At 38.6% G+C, this 15,034-nt stretch overlaps 1 protein-coding gene across 3 annotated transcripts in view; it reads right to left on the bottom strand.

Annotated features, from left to right (window-relative positions):
• Window positions 1–15,034, bottom strand: part of IRS2 (insulin receptor substrate 2) — a 74,321-nt gene that overhangs the window by 54,839 nt on the left and 4,448 nt on the right. The window contains exon 2 of one of the 3 annotated variants that reach the window (XM_065058438.1): window positions 5,023–14,313. The exons of the other annotated variants lie outside the window; for them this stretch is intronic. Coding sequence (XP_064914510.1) covers window positions 14,288–14,313 — 26 coding nt within the window. The 3' untranslated portion in view covers window positions 5,023–14,287. Of the gene's footprint in view, window positions 1–5,022; window positions 14,314–15,034 lie in introns of those variants that run through there. 3 annotated transcript variants of the gene reach the window in all.

Here is a 15,034-nt window from a genome sequence, read left to right on the forward strand (position 1 = left end):
TGTTTGAATTACAAGTTTAGCTTACAATTAGTCAAGTATATTCATAGATTTATTTCTGCTCACTATAGTATTACAGTTGATGTTTTATCATTACCTACGTTGGGAGTGATGGAGTTTGTCTTCCAAAGTAACAATGACATGTGATGGAGCCCTGTTTCCTGGGGATGGCTGAACACCTGCCTGCTCATGGGCAGTGGTGAAGTAATTCCTTGTTTTGCTTTACCTGTTAAACTGTATCTCAACCCACAAGTTTCCTCACTTTTACCCTCCTAATTCTCTCCCCCATCCCACTGCGGGGGATTGAGTGAGCAGATGCGCGGTGCTCAGTTGCCAGCTGGGGTTAAACCACAACACCCTGATATCCTTAGCTGTAAGCAAAATTATTATGGGAAGCCACCAAAGAACCTTCCCTGATTGAGGCTGGCTTTCCCCCCTAGATGAGTATCAGGAGACAGGATGGAGACTGGGAGATGATGTAGACCTGGGCCCTTGTCTGTCACCTTCCATGCAGTCAGAAGGTGATGGGAGTGTCCATGCAATGAACCCAGGGCCTGGAAAGTGTCCTGGTCCCACAGTTCATACATGAGACTTGGGAGACAGATCTTGCTCAGAACCAAAAAAGTTTGAGCTTAAGCAAATACTTTACAATACCTTCACAGAGAATGATCAAAACATCTTACCCTTTCCTCAGGTACACAATCATCTCTCCAGATAATGTTTAGAACAGTACTCCTAGCCAGCTTGTTAACCACCATGAGCCAAGCTCTCATTAACCTCCTTGGGACTGTAGGCTTGCAACCCATAGCTATGCTTGGCACAGTGGTTACTGTCTGAAAGCCAAATTCACATATTTAGCAAGATGCCCTTTCCCTAATGATTTCAACACCTTTGTCCACTTCAGCCTTATTACTTACCACTCTACAGCAAACCAATAAGTCTCCTTGAAAACAGCCACTCTAACACAATCCCCCAACAGACATTTCCTACTATTCCTTCAATAAACAGACAAACCACCAGTAACCAAAACAAAATGATGTTTCGAAGAACGTATTTGTAGATTTCTTATTTACAAACTGGATTGCATTCTCCCTTGTGTCAACTGCATTTCTGAGAAATTCTAGAAAAAAGAACATTATGTTGCATTTTTGAAACAAACACGGGCACCTGTAACTTCCTGCTCTGAATTTAATCTCAAAATGGATTAACTTCTCTTTCTGAAGCTGATATGGATTGTATTGCATTAAGCTAAGATATGAAAGGAGAGGAAGTATTTTATCACATGGGCATCAAAAATATCATCCACATATCAGTCCTGGAGGCTAACTACTACTCCACTGGAAAGCATAGGCAAAAAGTTTACTGTTTAGAAAAGTACTTCCGATGGTTAAAATTTATCTTCTGAGAACATCAGTTTAAAAACTGGAAGCTGGTCATAAAATAACTTGTGATAGCAGAAAGCATATAGAGCAATCACCTCCTCTGTCTTACACGTATTATATTTTACTGTCCTTTTCAAGCAAGAAACACAGGTTGTACTGAAATGAGACCATTCCCAGTGCCACTGGATGTGCCTTGAATCCTCCCCATCCAATAGTTTCCTGCAGACCTAGAGTGAAGCAAGTGCACATTCATTAGCTCTGCAAGAGCAAACAGATGCTAATGTAGCTAAAGAAGGAGAATGCAAAATACAAAGTTTTACCTGCCCTAAGGAACAAGCAAGAATATACCTGAGACATGCAATAACTCTCAGCTTAGAAAACAGCACTTATTTCATTGTTTTCCAGCCATGAGATGTGCAATACAAAATGTTCCCTTCCCCAAGAAAAAAAAAATAAAAAGAAAAATACTATGCTGTCAGAGCAGTGTGCTTTCACAGCACTTTTTTCAAAACTTCAAAGAGACTTTAGAAAATAAAGACCAAAAAAATTAGCACCATTTATGTGCAATATTGCTAACTCCAGAGCAAGATGCACTTTCTTCTGTAATTACAAGAGCTCTCAGTAAATATTTATACAAACAGAGCTGCACTCTACAGTCTCACCAGTTCCAGTTTGGTTCTTTTTTTCTGCATCTCACAAGTACTCTCACACAAGTGTCTTTGCTTTGTTTTGTTTTCCACTCCCCTGCTTTGTTGCTGGGTAAACATATTTATAAACAACTAATGATGCTTAATTTTCTTAAAAAGGTTGTCAGTGTATAATACAGCATTTAAAAAAAATGTTTAACTTATATCAATATATCTGAGCACACAACTGTAGAATTGAGACTCATCTTTTTGAAACTGTATTGTGCTGCCGAGACTGTTTCTATAAAACAGATTTAAAACCATCTTTGTCACCCAAAACTGGACACATAAGACCTCAGCTCTAATCCCACAATACTCAGCAGAGAATTCCCCTAGACTTCAGAGAGGCTTTCCAGTACAGAAAGATGTGTGTGTATTTTCTCCCGTTGCCAGCATCCCCGCTCTTAAAGCTGCTTAGGACATCTCAAATAGGTGTGACGAACACTTTGGGCTGTCACATTAAGGAACCGTAAGTTCCTGTAGCATACTGTGCAGTAGGTTAAGACTTTATAAAGGTAAGATGCTGTGCTAGAAGGATGCTCGGCAAAGAACAGAAAGGAAAGATCGCAGACAATGCTCATGAAGAAATACCTTGCAAAATATCAGTATTTCCCTCGAGGCGTCTGCGCCTTTAAAAGGCCAGGTTTACTTCCAAGTGCTAAGGCCCCAGTATCGCTTGGTATTTCATGTATTGTGATTGACCAGGAAATATATTGAAAAGCGTTCAGCCAACAATGCAGCAGCTGCATAGCAAGAGAAAACACAAATCCCTTTTAATTTCACATTTACTGAACAAGTACAATACATCATCAACTAAGTAGAGAGCACAGTCTAGGTCAAGCAGGAATACTTTGTTAGCTACTCCAGCTGATCCACATATGAATATCAGTCTCATTTCAAGACTTTCTGCTTAAAATAAACTCCACACAGTTCAATCTCACCAAACCACAGACCTCTAGATGTTAGATGTTGCATTTATGCCAAGCGTACAGGTTCTCTCGGTAGCCAGGGAAGACAAAGAGGTCTGTACCCATCTCCAGTCTGTCTTTGACCAGCTTCTTCAATACTTAAAACGCACTTGTATCCTTCCAGTGACTACTCACGGAAGGCAGGTCCTTATTTTAAGAGGACTGTTCCAATAGCCTCCTAGTAAGGCGCAAATCAGGTGTTTAGAAACTGAGCCAAACCTCTCAGCTCTACATAAAGTGCAGGAATATTGGCTCAATTAAAAAAAAAAACCACAAAAAAACCCACAAACCACCACATATACGGAAATCTAAACCAGGAACACGGACACTTGATGTGTACTGGAGACACTTGCACTGGAATCTGCAATGCAGCAGGAATCAAGCAGCTTCATTCAGAACACCTACGTTAAGGTGCCCTGAGACTTCCAAGTCCTGTGGCCTCAGACGAGGATATTTCTGCCTATTACTTATAGTCCTGTGTCCATCAGGCCAAATCACAAACCAATCCTGTCTGCGCTAAACAATCCTACCAAAACTTTTCTGCAGCAATCACAAGATGCCTGTTTACGAGGAAGAAAAACAGACCAAGCTGAGGCACTAATAAAAGGCACGACAATTTGACAGTGCCTCTTGCATCTCCAACTGTCATCAAAAAAGTAAAACAAAAAAGCCAGATCCCATCTATGCTTGAGACAACAGACCACAGATGCACTTTCCTACAGAACAGGAGTAGGACTTGGGCAAAGTCACTTAACCATTTCCATAAAACACACGTAAAATAAACCCAGCATGACAGGCTGGGACTGGTTTCTCCACATCACAGCTTTCCAAATTACAGCCTATGGACTACTTTATCAGAAGTCCTTATTTCCAGTAGCTATTTTTAATTAAAGTACATTGAAAAAATTAATTGAAGTAATTAATTATAACTATTCCAGAAAGATATTATGTGGTCACAAATGGCCCAAAAAGGGACCTAAGACAATACATGAGAAAGAAGAGAAATTGTTCCAAGCCTGCCTATTAATATCGCATTGCTGCTACGAAAAATCTTGGAAACCTCTGTCAAATTAAAAGTTACTACATTACTTAAGCAGAAAAGTTGAAGAATCTGAAATTCAGACTTAGAAGACAGATGGCTGGTCATTACGACAGTTACAGTCATAGCCCCGCAATGCTATATCCTGTACTGATACGGGTATCACTTATTTCCAATGTTTTTCTTAAATTAGATCATGGAACTTGGACAAGTGTTTCCTGTTCCTGGACAAACTGACAATTAACAAATATAATTCTTTCAGCATGGTGCTTTTTTTAACTGATGAGACAACAGGCTTTTATGTATCAAATACACTTTACTCCATTTTTCCAGGTAAGAATTTTCTTTGTTTAGATCTGATGCAAATAACAAGTTAATGTATTTGGAGACATACCAAAATGTGAAATGTTTCTTAAGACTACAGAAGCAAAATAAAGATTTCAGTCACACACACACAAACCTGCAGCTACACTAACATGAGTAACATAAACCCACTTCACAGTCCAAAAAAATAATAATGAGTTTACATTACTAACAAAAAAAAAAAAAAGGCAAAGAAGAATTTAAGATACAGTTTCAATAACAGACCTGTTGGTCTACTGTTTTGGCACCTTTGGCAGAACTTAATAGAACTTTGCCTCCAGAGCGGAATGAAGAAGATTCGGCTGCTCAGGTAGCCCTTTGCAAAACATACAGCAAAATGCCTCAAGTAGGCAAGTGAAAAAATCAGTACCCAATAAAGGGGCTGGGATCTAAAGCAAACTAACAGGAAATATTTAGAACATCTTCAGAGTTAAGATACCTGACTAAGGACGAGACATACACACTTCATTACACTCAGGTGGAAAGTCTAAAGTTGTCTCGTACACATCAATCCTCGAAAGAGCTCAGTGTTTCCCAGGTCGATATTATAAAGTCCCAGCACCTTTTTTGTTTGTTTGGTTGGTTGGGGTTTTTTTTGTTTGTTTTTGTTTGGTTGGTTTTGTTTGGTTGGTTTTGTTTGGTTGGTTTTGTTTGGTTGGTTTTGTTTGGTTGGTTTTGTTTGGTTGGTTTTGTTTGTTTTTTAAACTCCAGCATTCTGCTTCTCCTACGCTTAAAGAAGGACACAGAGCAAGCTGCACGATAACAACATAGAAGTTATTAGTGAAAATCAATACAGTTATACGATTTGACAAAGTAAAACTAAGCAGAATATAAGTCTAAGTCTACATGACCAAAAATATCATGTAAATAATTCTCAGTATGTTGTTTTTTGTTTTTTTTTTTAAATCGTATGATTGAAACACTGAAACACTGGAAAAGCTACACCAGCTAATCTATGAGTACAAACAAAATTTAAAACATCTGAGGAGGGAGAGGAATCAAACATGTTGTAGTATTTTCTCCTAATATGACAACATAGCATCCACAAAACCAGTATGGCCAGTTAACACTTGCCATATTTGTGACAAATGAAGCAGCCTGAAGACTTTGCGCATTATTTCAGACTCACAGGAGATTTTCTCAATGACCTCTCGTAAAGACTCTGCAGAACAACAGCGGGGTCTCTGAATACCCTGCACAGCCCATTCCCAGCTCCCCTGCGCTTGGGCTCACCAGCCTGACCCTGCTCGCTCAGGCTGCACTATCTCAGGGTCTATCATTTTCACTTCCTCGCATAGTCTAGCATACATTTACTAAAATAGAAGTCCATCAATTTATTTCCTGAAGGCTGAATTTTAGTTGTACTAAAAATCAATAACAAGAGAGTCCAGCTATTTCACTGCTATCAAGTTGTGGGGTTTTATTTTTTTGCTCATTTTGTGTTTAAATAACAGATGTTACCATACCTTACAAAGCTTTTAGTTTACTGTCACTTGAACATTCATACTAATGGAAAGAAATTAAGAGAGGACCTGGACTAGAAATCACTTACAACGCTGAAATACACCAGTACATTCGTATCTGGAAACTATCCTATTTGTGGACATTCAACAACTGAACACTACCAATTTATTTCTTTAGAATTTACTATTTTTTTAAAAAATACACAAGTGACGAGCTGATCTTGACAGGATTTTCATTTGACATTCAAAGATTAAAAAAGAACAGTGTAATAAGTTACCTTCCTGTAGATATCCAAATGAAAGCGCTGGTTTTGGTGCATGTTAGAATCTCGTGTTGATATTTCTGAGAGTAACTGCTAGACTATTGGGATTAGGAAGTCCTGAGAACTAACCATTTCAGGATTATGGCCAATTCTGTCAAGTATTCCGTGTCTCAGGATTTTATATATATATATATATATATATATATATATATATATATATATATATATATATATATATATTTTCCTAATGCTCCTCGACACAGTCACTTCTCTATAACTATTGTCAAATGTCATAAGTACTAATTATGTAACTTCATCACTGAGTGAATTAAATACCCTTGCTTTAAGTTATGAAAGTCTGATTCCAAATCCAAACATAAATGTTCTAAGTTTTATGCTAGATCACAACTAATAATAATTTTATTATAAAGTGACTTTTCATAGTTCACAAACAACTTGAATATTAAACACCATCACAAATTTTTATCAAGATTCTGTACAAGATTGTTACAACAAACACGTTAACTTTTCTTATGTTAAAGAGACAGTATTCTTATGCTTGTACCTCGTTAATTTTGGCATAAACTGTTTGCTCAGGACTGACACCTGTTGTAAAAGATTCAGGTCCACACTCCTGTGAATTTTTCCAAATGTTCATGTTGTAAGAATGAATGATGCTACAAACCAAACAATGCAACTGCCTTGAAGAAGAATTCTACCTCAACCTTCCAGATTCAAATCTCATAATTCCTTGACTCAACTATTTTGGTATCAGTTAAAATTTTGGTTGGACATATCACCTGACATTAGGTCTGCCTTTTCAAGCAAACTAAAACAACTCGCTGGAGTTTGAAAAGATCAGAATTGGAGAAACTGGTAAAATGACTGCAGAAGAAATTCACACCATAACTTCTTAATAATTCAAGCACTGGGGAGACCATGGTAGTTGAAGGAGTCAACTTGGTGATGTAAAGGGGTTTTGCACTAAATAGCACACCCATGAGGTTTGCACCCATTTGTTAACTCTATTCTTTTAAATAATGCTAGAATGTGGCTTACTAGTTATTGCAAATAACTTTCTATAGCCTCAGTTATGTCCACCAGTGAAGACAGACTAAGCCAGCATCATTATTGTTTTCTTGTTCTTGAGTAAGTGTTCAACACCCAATGATCCTTGCGGGTCCCTTCCAACTCAGGACATTCTATGATTTGGTGAACACTACTCTGTCTCCTGTATAAGACTTCAGCCTAACTCTCCCCCAAAAGACTGTCAAATGTCTTGTTCAATCAGTCTTTTGACTTCCAGTGAGGAAAATCTTAGATCCAAAGAAAAAAAAACCTTCTGAATTCTCATTCCATGCACTAGTTTCACAATGCTTCCAATGTAATGACGAGTTAAACTGGACATTAGGACTGCCTTCAATACTATTTTAAAATAATATATTACCTGGGAGGACAAGAGGCAAGTCTAAAATGGCTCAGATTTTATTTCATTGACATGATTTTACCACTGTTACTGGAAGAATTTATTGATTTGTCTTTGACTGAAGAGAAGCAAAGTTCTCTGCCTCAAGCCACACTTTGAGTATTGTGCTTAGTCTACTTTAAACTGCCTGTGAAACAGATTTGGAAATTGAGACCCAATGGAACAATAAGTTTCACACTTTACACTCATCATCACAGCACATATCAAACAAATTTTACTAAAGCATCACTTGGAAAAGCGTGGAAAATTCTCCACTGTTCTCTACTGTTTCTAAGAAACTTCTGCTGTTTCTGGTATCAGCAAGTTTGCTATTTTGGCATCACACTAAAGCCCCAGTGCCTCCATTTCTGACCCCTTCAAACAAAAACAAGCTGCTCAACAATGTCTAATCCGTGCGTCATGTAATCCTGCTTAATGCTCTACAAACTCTGGGTAATATTTGGGTAGTTTTTAAATTTAGCAAAGAACATCCTGGCCTACTTCAAAGACACTCTCGCCTTGGGTAGCATCCCCTAGAAACATCGCCCACACTCCTTTCAAACAAGAAAAGCAAACACACACGAACGCATAAGAGAAATTAAGTGATCCGGGTGTAACGACATAACAAAAACATATAATATTACAAATCAAACGACTGAAAGAGGAACACATTATGCAAGCAAACACACCATTCATAAGCAATTAACGAGGTAACTCTTTCTAAGACACCGCTTTGGCCCCATTTAACAGCACGAGACAGACCCCTGTGCAAGTACATGCGACCCCGGCTCCCAGGGAGCGCAGGCCAGAGGCACCGCGCCGGCCTTCCTCCTGTTGACACCGAGCCATTATAATTCCTCAGTACTGTTGCCCCGACTGCCCTTCCTAAGATTTCTGGGACCCTGGCTGAAGGACAAACACGTTCCTATTTTGTTTAGCCTGTCAGGCAGACAGTCTCCGATCATTAGCCTCTTGTCAGCGGCAGTGCTGGGGTAGATTACTAGTGCGGTAGTGCTTGTCATGGCAGGTGCATGGCCCTGGGGCTGCCATCTGCCAGGAAGGAAGTGTTCTCCTCTAGGATGCTGATGAGATTGACAAATAATGTAAACAAAACACTGAATCATTCCTAATCTATGGAACCAAGCTATTGCATTACTCTTCTGCAGCATAGATGTTAGGACTGGAGGTGGGGGCTTAGGTCTGGGGCTTGCAGTTTGTTTTAATTATTTCTGTGATTGCATCACTAAAATAAAAATACACTCTAAAAGTAATTTTTATTTAACCAGGACAGGGAAATCTGGATTTGAAAACAAACAAACAAACAAAAATAATCACCCTAGCATCAAAGATGTTTGTTTTTGAAAGTATTTCCTCAGTGTTAACTTGTAATGTACTTCTTTACAAACTGTACTGTCTTCCACAGCCCACAAGAACTGGATTTTCATTATTACTGGTTTTCATAGACCTGTACACAACTTGGGGCCATTATCACTGGTAAAAACTTGAGAACAATGGTTTTGAAAGAAAAAAAAAAAAAGAAAGAAAAATCCTGGATAGGTAACAGAATTTCGAGTATTGCTTTCGGTCTTTTAAAGTGATTTCCAAATGGATTTCTTACGATCAGATTGGGTATCTTTTCTAACCACTGCTAGCTGAGTGGCCCGTTTTTCGCCTCAGCTACCAAGCAATAGCACAAGTCCATGCAAACGTGCATGCACTTACCAACTAGTCGCTGTGATCACACCTAGTCTTCAGGAAAGTTATTCATTACTGTCTAATTGGCAACACAGCGGAGATTACACAGTGCTGCTGTCTTTGAATGAGCTTCAAATGTTATTTTATGTTAGCACTTCAGCACTCCGTGAAGCGTCTGTTTTAGGTGAGCCTCTATAAGGATGTAAGCAATCTTTACATTGATTTCTCTGGGCTTTGAATCAAGCTTGTAATGCCCAATCCTTACAAGCTTGCTTTAAATATAAGCACAAACCTAAAACTGAGGGGTTCATCCTACCTAAATTAGTGGGGAAACTGCAAACACAATCTAAACCAAAAATCCAGGTTTCCTCTACAGCTGACAGAGATGCAAGGGGAAAATCCATGCTGGCATATAACCCTTATTTAAGACGTGGAAGAGACATCCATGCCGGCTCTGTTTACTGCTGCTGGTTCTTGAGAGCACCTGGAGGACTGACTCGCCCAAGATGCCCACATGCTGGATAGCTAAAGGCAGCTGAGACAAACACAAGCGTTTAAAAGAGAAAAAAAGAAAACCTCAAGAAAAGTTTTCCTTTGAAAAGGCCGCAGGAGAGAACCAGCCTTTCCAACAACCATCAACAAGGGGACTTGTTGAAGCTGAACTTGGGTGTTCAACGCTGCCACTCTTGAACCCTTACACATATACACACAAAAGCTTTAAAAGTAACTACATGCCAGGCAACAGACACATAAACAAAACCTATCTGAACTTCGGGGTCACTACGTTGTCTTCTAAAAACTCAAGGGATGCTACCCCATTTCCTTGTATGTGTAGATCACGTCCAAGCAAGCATGGTAAGAAACGACAACAAAAAAACAAAGAGTTGTGAAACCCTCATAATTACATACCCTAATGTATCAAATCAGTCGCTTATACTCACTTAAAAATCACTGCCACAAATGCTGTGCCAACATAATGTTAAAACTTTCACAAACTCTGCTGAACTATAACATTACTAATACACAACACACCTGGACACAAAGAGAAAACATATGGACAATGAAATGGATGAAAATACACTATACTTGAACAAATTGGGGGAAAAAAAAAATAGCCCAGGTATAGCCATTTGTTTATATGATTATTACTTTAAAAAGAAACACATTAATGGTGCTTCAGAGAAAATGTGATACAAACAGAAAATACCTGGAGGGACCCGTGTTGCCATTTAACTGCTAAATGGGGAGGAAAGTTAGATTACATACACTATTTTAACTTTTCTGTGGATGCTTGCTGTGTTCAGCTTTTAAACCACTTCAGCATTCCAGTGTAATTAATGCTATTTAAAAAAATAGTAAATCAAGTGTAAAGAAAAGCATGTTATTCTTTCCTTATTAAAACAAAACAGAAAAAAGCCACCATCTAAAATATGTCCTAATGCTCTTTCTGTTCAAACATTCCTTTATCCATTTAACTTACAAGCAAACGTTAGTCTGTGTAGCTATCTTGAAAGAAATCAAGTAATCAGAAGCAATCATCAACCTAAGCATTTCCTCTGCCTTGAGCAATGACTGTACTGGTTCAATTTAGAACAAACCCACCATTCAACTTGGTCTATAACAATTTATCTTACATGACTCCAAGTAACCATGACATTCTTTCTATGAGCAGCATAGCTAAACACAATTTAAAGTATAAAGGAAAATAAAAGTCTAATACATGCTACGCATTTTAATATTCTATCTGCCTGTAAAAAGCTGACATCCGTGTAATCAACATAATTTAAATTATCAAAGGCATAATTTAATCTTAGATAACTTCAGTTTACATTTTGTGTTTCACAAATGGCCCTGCTAACCATCTTGGTTTGGTCACCTGTGAAACATAATCTGAGCAACAAGAAGTACATTTCTAGAGGTAGCAAGAGATACATTTAGACTTAAAAAAATTGAGGTTAAGAGGTCAAAAAGTAAACTACGTAAGTTATTAAAAGTAGTTCAGTTCTTTCTGCTTTAATTTTGATGTTCTCACAGATCTTATGAGTAAGAGAAGCTACCACACTTACAACTAATTTATTCAAAAAAGACTATAAAAGAGGTACAGATTTGTAACAAAACATAGAGGGTTTTGAATATTTTTAAGAAGTCATTTAAAAATGAATACAAGATTTGTACAAGACAAACATTCTCATGTTGCTCGAGAACAAATACTTCATAGCAGTTGGCATATTAGAGGGGAAGAAAAAACGTTAATAATATAATTCACTGTGCGAAGTAATCCCAAAGAAAAAGGAAACAAGGGTTATGTCTTCAGTAATCTGAAATGCCATTAGAAAGACACAGGAAGAGATTTCTCAAGATAGGCTTTTTATTGTTTAGGTGCAATCATAAAACCCTCACAAAGGAGCTAATTGACAAGGCAGGGGGTTATTATTATCAAAAATCACCTTATTATGATCTTAAGTAGATGCATGACAGATGTTGACTTCTTTAAGTAAATCAAGACAAAAGAAACTAGCACAGGAGGAAAACAACCTTCAGGTTTTTTTGCACCATTACATATAGTATCTGTTCAATTTCAGAAAACGAGACCAACTACTAGGAACATTTACAAGTTACAGAGCATTTTGTTAACGGAAAACGAAATAAAATTAAAGACAATCCACCCAAGTCTGGTATTTTCAATTAAGCAAAACCACCTATTACACACTCACTAATTTTAATAGGAATTTAACTTAAGAATTTCAGGATGATGCACAAAGAGTAAAATCTTAACCCCACCAAAGTATAAAAAAAACTCCCATTTGACTTCAACAGAACTAAGATCCACCATAAAAAGTCACATCATTATTGGGTGTAATCTGTCATAAATATACTGGAATAACTAATTTACACTATATGAGAAAAACAAGTGTACAAGTCTCCATAAATAATGAAAACCATACACAGTTCATACGTTTTTAAGCAAAAAAGTGGTCATAATTTAAGAAAAAAGGCTCATTATCAGCAAGTAACAACTTTTAACCAACCAGTAACAGTTAATTTTATTTACATATTAGATGAAGGCAGGTATTTCTCCAATTCTTCAATATTTGCACACTTTCAGAACACAATAAAACTAAACAAAACGATAATGTCAAGCAACCTTTTAATTTTTCTGTTTTGACAGCAGCTGTAGATGCACTCGCTTGCTCTTGCCACTACAGGGTAACACGGACAGAGATTTCCAAAAGCACAGCACTCCCTACAAGTTACTGGCAGCAGAGACACAAGCTACACATGAAAACCAGCCACGTCTAAACACCACAGATTATTTCCCTTAGAATACTTATCCACATGGAAACACATCTACTGCTACAGACCTTCAGGAAGAATTCAAACTGGTTTTTTACATGTATTTTCCAGAAATCGAAATATTAGTTTACTGTGAAGGTAATTACAAGGAGCTCATTTGTATACCCTGTATCTCTGAGATTCCTCTGTTCTAAATATTTAGTATATACGGATTGTCCATTGGTTTAAAATTGCTAGAAACCTCTCAGTTTTCCAAGAAGTTTTGAAGAAATTAAGCTTCTCGCTGTGCTAATATAGTTAAAAACAAAATCTGAAAAGTGCACACAACTAAGTAAACAATGCTGATTATATATAAGCTATCTCCTGTGCAAACCAATAATTTTTAAAAAATTAGATTCTCCCACATTTACCTGAACTACTCCTGTGTTAAAATAATCCTCCTTACACTCAACATACAGTTTTCTTTAACTTGCATATGTCTTTCTCTATAGAACATGAAATTCTGAGCAGACTCCCAACTGACAATGTTTGAAATTCAAAAACACTGGCACAATACTTTGTGATCTCTTGAAGAGTTGCAGAAGTTGTTCCGTAAACAAACCTCAGTTGTGAAATCCCAATGAAAACCAAAAGAGAAACTAGGAAATCTGCAAAAGTTAACGACCTGGTTTGATTTTTTGACATATTTCTCCTTTCCCATGCTATGACTTTTCCAGGTTATCCACCACAAGCGCAACTAACCTGAAACCCTGGTTTGGGCACCTAACCCTGCACACTGCTGACTGATGATGCTTGTCTGCATTTTCTTCCTTACCATGTTGGCCCAATGTTGGCCAAATTCATTCCCGAGCCCCCCCAACCCTGAGCGTGCATTTCCCAGGGAAGGAGGGGGATGGAGAAGACAGCCTTGCCTCCTACAGAGAGATTAAATCTCAATGAGCTTCCCCACCGCTTTTCTCAACGCAATCTGCATTTAAGAGCTTATGAGGAAGAGGAAAAATAAATACGCACGCCGAACAAATATTTGAGTGAGCCTATAAACACCCTTCCACAAATCTGTAGCAGGAGTGAACCATCCCCTCTGTACACCGCGTACGAAATTAACACAACTGTGTTTATCGCGTTATCCTTTTGTTTACTGGATGGGAAGGAGGCGCAGTCGGTTCCCCCTGCTTTTCTGGCTCTTCCATTCCAGCTCTTCGCCCGGATGGCGACCGCACTCCCATCCACTCCAGCTTTTCTGGGTAACTGGTGCTCGCTCCCCTCCCCCTACTCGCCCCCCCTCCCCAGCCCCGCCTCAGGGTCAGCAGTTTGGGGAATGTTGTGGAAATAAAACAGCTCCTTCCCAACGTGGGGCTTGCTTTTGCAGTTGGGGCTGTAGGTGGCTCAAGAATAACTCCTCTTTTCTGTGAAAAAAAAACATCAGTTTGCAAAGCCAGGGGCGGGACAGCTTGATGGGGAGGAGGAGAGCACTGACCACCGCGTCCCCACCAGTCCAGGTCCAGCCACAGGGATCCTGAAAAGGACCCCAGCAAAACAGCCAAATAATGCTCTGCCCTCAACCCTTCCCGTCATTCAGAATAAGCGTTCATCCTTTCAAACTTTGGCATTTCATTCAACAATCCTCTCGTCTTAATTAGGTTCAAAGCTTGCTCTGCAAACGGTGGATCTCTCATCTTTTCCATCTTCCTGTACTTCCTATCAAAAGAGAAAATATTTTCTTCTTCAAAATCAACTAGCTACTAAGAAAACAGAAGAAAAAAACAACTGCTAGTGGCTCTCACAAACTGCTACTGTTTGCTTATTATTGACGACCTCTACCAGCGCTGTGAATACACCTATTCACTTCCGAGCAACCGGTTTTGCATGGTGTGGCATTTCACCTAGCTAGACCCACAGACATATATCACAACTACATATGCATATGGGTTTAAAGTACCACGTCCTGCATAAATTCAAGAGCAAAGAGAATCCCTATGGCCTCTCATCATTAACTTTTAATCCCTGACAGACTGGCTGTCCTGTGCCCTCCTCAACCAGCCCCTACTTGTGCGCAAACTCTCACTTGTTAAGAGGAGGCAGGTTACTAAACGGGGAGGTGACACATTTCTTTGTTTCTTTTGTTTGTTTGTTTCTTTTAAAAAAACACCAGCATAACTAGCACCCCAACAAAGGAACAGCTACATAATCAAAACATGAATTCTCTCTCAGATTTCAGATTTCTTCCGTTTGTTTTTGTCTTTAAACACCCAGCATTTGGAATCCATAGAAAAACAAGCCAACCAACTGGTCATTCACGCTGGGACTGAGCCACCAGCTGGAGCGTAGTTACACACCGCCATAGGATAGGCCTTTAAGTGAAATGTGCAATACAACATTCAACAGCTCATGCATATAGTGACTTCTGGAAAGATTCTTT

This window comes from Columba livia, chromosome 1, assembly GCF_036013475.1.
Source record: "Columba livia isolate bColLiv1 breed racing homer chromosome 1, bColLiv1.pat.W.v2, whole genome shotgun sequence".
In the NCBI taxonomy this organism is placed as follows: Eukaryota; Metazoa; Chordata; class Aves; order Columbiformes; family Columbidae; genus Columba; species Columba livia.